Raw genomic sequence first — 6369 nt, 5'->3', positions numbered from 1 at the left:
GTGTTTGCTATCTAATTATGCAAAGAACAGGCATCCAGTTTTCTTCAACTTTACCTTAGAAAAAAGCTCCTGTGTATTAAGAAAGTTCTCTATTTAGCAATGTCTACCTTACTCTCCACTTCTCTGAGGGTATCTTCACAAAACCATGGATTTATGAAATACATCTGTTCATTCATTCTGAGCAGATCATGACTTTCCAGACCCCAGTTCAGAAGGGATGCCTTCCTATCCAGCTGTCCTGGTTAAACCACGACGCCAGTTGCATGGATCTAAGCCACCAACATAAAAGTCTACATCTTGACCACTTCCATGTTGCTATGAAGAGACAGAAAAGAAGGAGAAAGGACTGATGTGAATAGACTGTTGCTTTAGTGTTTAAGTACCAGGAGAACACACACACAGCCCCAGTGGTAAAAAGGCGCAGTCACACAGATAACAGTGACATACATGCAGAGAATCCCATCCTGCAAGCCAACCCAAAGTCAACTTGACAAAGAGAGTTCCTTCCTGGGAAGAGTTTGCTTTCTCTCCTTTAGGGGTTTCACACCATGATCATCAGCCTGCACTACCAGAACCTCCTCTGTAGTTTTATCACCTGTGGTTGCACACTCCCTAAGTAGGCCAGGGCTTCACATCTTCCCACCATTTCAGCTCTAGCTATATCTATGTGCCGTGCAGGCTCACTGTTTAACTCACAGCTACAATCGGCTCAACTGCAGAGATGTCTGTCTTTCCTGACTGGATGTTGGAAGCTGACGAAATGACACGGGAGGCCTGCAACCTCTTGAAGTTGCTGTTTTCTGGCCAAGCCAGTCGGTAGGATGGGGCTGTGGAGGGAAGCCTCTGTTCTGCGGGCCTGGGAGGCTTTCTGCACATGCTGAGCAAAGCTTTGAGTTCTGATCGGAAGCTGTCATTGAGCCAGCAGTAGATGAAAGGGTTGTAGCAGGTGCTGCTCATTGCGAACCAGTGAAAGGCAAAGTACAGGGCGTTGTTAGTGTGTATGGTCTGGCTGGAGAGGAGGAGGACGTAGCAATTCAAGGGGAACCAGCAGACTGCGAAGAGGATGACAACAAGCATCAGCATCTTTATGGTCTTCTTATTCTTCTTGCGAAGGGCAAAGTACTGCTCAGTGGTGACATCACCAATGACATTGCGCAGCCAGAGCTTCTTAGCCACTGTCACGTAGGCAGCAGAGATGATCAGAAGGGGCAGGACGTAGAGCAGAATGAAGGTTGTTAAGTCGAGGTACTTCCAAAAGAGGTCAGCAGGCTCAGGAAAATCTGGCAGGCACAGACACCGGGTAACCTCCTCACTGCAAGTGGAGACACCAGACAGGGGTGAGAGCACATACTGCCTGACAACTGTGAGAAGAGTACATCAGAAACAAGGAGGAAGGTAGGAGAAGGCTCCTGCCATAAAGCCTGGAGGCAGACCCTTTGTTTACCCACGTGTCACAGATAAACCAAGCTCTGCTGTCCAGGATTTGAGCCATGGAGTAGCCTGTGAGCAACAAGGTGATAATTTCCCATGGGCATTCATGACCTTATAATTATTTTATGAATTCCATCAATTACAAGATTTCCAGCTGCACAGAAGCAGGTTTTTATTTTCTGTCCTTTGGCAAACAGAAAATCAGTCTCTGCACTTATTAAAAGACCTCATCCTCATTAAAGCCTTTTCCAAATACCAGTGTTCATGACAGCATTTTATGGAGCAGGGAGCTGAGGCAGGTTTTTTGCACTTTCCCAGGGCTGATGAGCAGATTAAAAGCTGTCAGCATTTATTTTTTTCCTCATTTCTGGTCAGATTGGTACATTGTGTAAAACATCAGTGTACAGAGATAAAGGGTGCAGGCCAGATCCTCTAACTTCCTTGCCTATTTCATGTGATTAGTGTGAAAGAATAAAGATAATATGATTAAAAATAGAAACAAAGACAGGACATAAGCCATTGCAAAGGCATCTGATGAAAATTACAGACTAGATATTTGGCTGACCTCAGCATAAGCTCAGGGCTTTCAGTGGAAGATGCCAAAGTACAACCACTGAGAGTTTCGCCTCTTGGGAGACTGTGGAAGAAAGCAAAGCACATCCTTACCTGTACTCAAAGGTGAAGAGTTTTTGGTAGATAGCATGTGGTAGAGAAAAACAGGTTGCCATGATCCAGATTACAGAGATGTAAATAACACCTTTTGCAGTAGATATGCGAGGTTTCAATGGATGCATTATAACCTGTGCAAAATAAACCAGTATTCAGTCTTATGATATTTCAGGAAATAATGACATCAATTTCTCATATGATCTTCTGGCCTTAAATCTATTACTTCGTGTGGAAATGTAGCATGCCAGCAGTACAGTCTTCACCCAGCTCCCATTGATTACAAGCTCTACATGAAAGCCCAAACTTTTCTCCATGGAAATGAATAAAGTCACATCCCAGTCCTGCCCTCACTTTTCAGTATTTGTGCCTAGGTGGGAAAAACTGGGTACCAGGGAGTCTCAACACACGTTTTAAGCAGACCTGCCTGTGGATGCTTCTGAGAGCCAGTGCATTTCCTGGAAACGAGAAGCTTTGTAATAGAAAATGTCAAATGTCAACTTTTTGTGTGGTTGTTGAGTGCTTGCAAACCAATAATGCCTGACTCACCCCAGTTCTGAGCCCATTATCAAAAGCAAGCCACAGCTCTGCTTGTGACAAAGACCAGTGTGCAACAGTCATCTTCTGGTGTTTAGGGTATCTTAAAGGGAGGCAGAACTGTGGAAGCTGTCTCGGATGTCCCTGCATCCATGGTGCTGGACAAACCACCCCAGAAGAGAGCTGCCCACATGAATTCCTGTCAGGCTCTTGGACTTTCTTCTCATTTGAGACCTATTGGATTATCTACTGCAGAAAAGCTCCCATTCCCTAGCTGGAAGTAATTGCAAGGTGATGGACAACTCCCGTCTTCCACCTTGCTGCAGGCTTGAAACTGTTCTATCTGACAGCAAGAACTGCTTCCCCACCCTGTGAGCTCCTCAGGCATCTTAGATTAATCTGGGAGCTGAGAAGGAAAGGCCATGGGAATCCTTTCTCATTTTAAATATGTTTTCCCAAGCTTTCCATCTGTCTGCTTCAGAGAGCTCTCACCTGGTGCCTGTCCACGGCAATGGCTGTGAGGGTCAATGCAGAGACATGGAGAGAGCAGTACTGTGCAAACCTACTGACATGGCACATCCCTTTTCCGAATATCCAGGTACTGTTCACAAAACGAGCCTAAAACCAGAACACCATTAGCTTTGTGCACCCACACACACACCTCCACATGCACCTCTGAGACACCCCTTGCACATCATTCTTTGTGCTATGGAAAATGTATTTTGTAAAACTGCAGGTTCTTTATATAATCATATCATTTTCTGGCTTCTGAAACCTGAAGAGTTCAGTGCTGCTCAGTGGCCCAGCAGTATCCTCCAGGACAATACTGCAGCACAGTACTAAAGATGTTTGTTCTGTTTTATCCACAGTGCAGCCTATTGAATCAATACATTTCCTCCTTTCTGCTTACAGAATAGGGCTGACCTATACATTTTACCTTACTTCAAAGCAAAGCTTTTCAACACAGCTTGTAGAACTAATCTTTTATTTTTCATCAAGAGGTTCATAGTATTACCTTGGAAATACTTCAGAAAAGGGAAGGGGAAATAAGACCAGATACTATAAAGTACTCAGTAATCACTGTGACGTTATTACTGTTCAGGTACTAGCGGGGCCACTTTTAACAAATGGATAATCTCAGAACTTCAACTAGATAACAGGAATTAAGAGAAGAAAAAGACTGATGGAGTTTTCCAAGCATAACTCCAATCACTTTAATTCGAACTGGACAGAACAGCACTGCCTACAGTAGCATAAAGAAGAAAAGGCCACCAAGTACCTGTGATGTCTTTATGGCATCTCTGCCCCAGTCTTACCAGTGTAAAAGGTGTGTTGAGGAGCGTGATCATGATATCAGCTACAGCCAGGTTCACAATGAACAAGCTGGTGGCGGAGCGCATGCGCTTGGTCTTGATGACAACGTGACAGACCAGGACATTGCCGAAGAGGGAGAAGACAATGATGACAGAGTACGCTGCGACGAGCAGGGCTTTCACAGTGATGCTCTGCGACTCCGCTCCATACCGGCTCCTGCCCACAAAGCTCTGCCACTCAGCCAGGCTGTCGTTATCCCAGGAAAAGAAACCCGAGATGTTCTGGATCACGAAAGTCCTCTCCAGGCTCCCATTGGGGGACAACTTTCCTGGGGTTACAAAGCTGTTAACCAGGTGGGGGAGGCAGAGCCAGATGAAACAGGACAACATCTCTGAAACGCAGCTCTGCTCCTCAGAATTGGAGATAGCTCACTTGCAAGACAGCAGAGCTCGCCGGTGTGCCAGCAGAGCTGTCCTCCCCTCGCTCAGCCCAGGCGCGCTCAGCATCAGGAGCAGGATGTTCTGGATTCTCTCCCGCTCAGCTTGCTGCTACTTTTGCTCCTTCAGCCAGCTTTATAGCCCGAGGCGAGCTCCGCGCCGGGATCTAGTGCAGCCATTGGGCTGCATGACATTATTTGCGCTCTGACGCGCTGCTTTTCCATGCAGTCACACTCCCCCAAGCGCTACCCCAAGATAAGCACATCAGAGAGAAAGGCAAATCAACTGTCAGCATCCTTTTTCTCTCCCGGCAGCCAGGCTCACGCAAATCCCGTCCTGCTTATAAACCAGCAGTGCGTGCGGCAGCTCTGCTGTCTTCCAGGACACAATTCCAATTTAAGTTCAGTTTTAAAGGTCTGGAAGGCAGGCTGCAGCTTATTTCACAGCATGACACTCACTAACTAGCATAGAATAAGGGGCAACAGATAAACTGTGAGTAACAAGCCAGCTTACTTTACTCATTTTTCCAAAGATCTTTTTCACCTCAGAGATGGAGAAATACTTAGACTTCCCCTTTGAAGAGATTTCCTCTTGGCTAAGGGAATAAGTTTGATGTGAAACTCTGCTTTCTAGTGTTTATAGAAATACACAGGTAGTTACAAAGTGATAATGTGGGATAGAAGATGGGATGTCCCAGCCCAGTGAATTCAGTATCGAAAGAAACAGGCTGTATACTGGACAAGCATTGAGGAGAGGGCAGCATGCTGTGACAGTGTGCTATCCCCAACCACACCTTCACTTCCCATAACCCTGCTCAAGTGGCAACCAGTCATGGTCCTAATGTTGCATCTGGTGATGACATCTTCATCTAGGTCAACATGGATTGGGGGGAGACAGATAACAACACAATAACCAAGGGCTAACTGGTAAGTGGTTAACTTGCTAAACTTTGGATTCTTAGCTAAGTGATGTAAAGGATTGATTGTGCACATATAATCCTTTAGACATAAAACACTGACCCCATCTGGGACTAAGTCGGGATCCAGCTGCACCTAGACTCCTCTCTGAGTTCAGAGTACAAGAGAGTCCTTTCTGAACCTCATGACTGATAATTTTGTTTGACCCTGTCCTCTATGCAGTAAATGCTCAAGTGCATCTTGTCACCCAGTCTTGTTAACCCACTGTCCCATTCACTAACAGACTTTGTTAAATCACTGGTTTACATCAGTAAACATACTGTTACTTCTTGCTTAGGAGTGAGGTGTGTTATTCCCTGTGCCTTCCCCCCAAAACACAGTAGTAAACCTAAAATCAGCATCAGACCAAATCCCATACAGCACAGAAAGACATGTTTCTTCATGCCTACATGTGTAAGGTGCTGCCCACCTGCTGGGGACAGATCTGCTTGTGTGGTGTCAACTAACCCCAGCCAGGGCAGGCTTTTACATAGGAGGCTTTATTTAACTATCAATTAAAAGACCATTACCTGAAAAGCTTGTATTAAAAGCTGGTCACTCACTGGTGAAAATAACACTTCCAGAAGATGCTTGTGACTCCCCCAGTGACCCACTCAGGCTACTTTCTCCTCAGTACAGCCGGCCCACAGCGCTCCTCTGCAAACTGCTATCAGCATCCATGTCTTCCACAAAATTGTCCAATTTAAGCTCTTTTGGATTTGGTCCATCTTGGAAGGAGCTTTCCAGAGAACCTGCTGGAACTGCTAAGGTAGCAGTCAACTGTGACCTTTCAGAGAGAAGAAATCTGTGTCCAGCCTGGAAGCAGCTGACCAGTGAGGTGCCCCTGATTTGATGCTGCCAGGAAAAACAGTCTCACAATGTAACATAAAAGTTGGGAAAAATGGGAGGAAGTGGGATAGGGCAGTGTTCTGGTGCAGGTTTGGGATGAGAAGAGAGTAGGCAGAGGCACCTGTCTCTTCCCACTGGGCTGCTCCAGCAGCTCCCAGGCCTCTTCCTTTTCAGGGCTC

The 6369-nt window shown here is 45.9% G+C and overlaps 1 protein-coding gene across 1 annotated transcript; it reads right to left on the bottom strand.

Annotated features, from left to right (window-relative positions):
* Positions 1 to 570: 570 nt before the first annotated feature.
* On the bottom strand, positions 571 to 4464 carry GPR83 (G protein-coupled receptor 83). The gene is made up of 4 exons (XM_061457880.1): positions 3951 to 4464; positions 3127 to 3252; positions 2098 to 2231; positions 571 to 1312 (listed from the first exon to the last, which is right to left on the bottom strand). Exons 1-4 carry the CDS (start codon positions 4335 to 4337, stop codon positions 688 to 690), a joined length of 1272 nt encoding a protein of 423 aa, XP_061313864.1. The 5' UTR covers positions 4338 to 4464; the 3' UTR covers positions 571 to 687.
* Between the last annotated feature and the right edge of the window lie 1905 nt (positions 4465 to 6369).

Source organism: Pezoporus flaviventris, unplaced genomic scaffold (assembly GCF_033815535.1).
Source record: "Pezoporus flaviventris isolate CSIRO_AGI_PZ_B2104156 unplaced genomic scaffold, CSIRO_AGI_Pfla_v1 ptg000025l, whole genome shotgun sequence".
NCBI lineage: Eukaryota > Metazoa > Chordata > Aves > Psittaciformes > Psittacidae > Pezoporus > Pezoporus flaviventris.
Note: the sequence above shows the minus strand (reverse complement) of the source record. Positions and strands in the feature narration are given on the sequence as shown.

Coding starts and splice junctions, on each gene's coding strand:
- GPR83 (XM_061457880.1), bottom strand. CDS start 4,337: ATGTTGTCCTGTTTCATCTGGCTCTGCCTCCCCCACCTGGTTAACAGC. Junction 3,253..3,950: donor TCAACACACCTTTTACACTG/GTAAGACTGGGG, acceptor TTCTGGTTTTAG/GCTCGTTTTGTGAACAGTAC. Junction 2,232..3,126: donor TTGCCGTGGACAGGCACCAG/GTGAGAGCTCTC, acceptor TATTTTGCACAG/GTTATAATGCATCCATTGAA.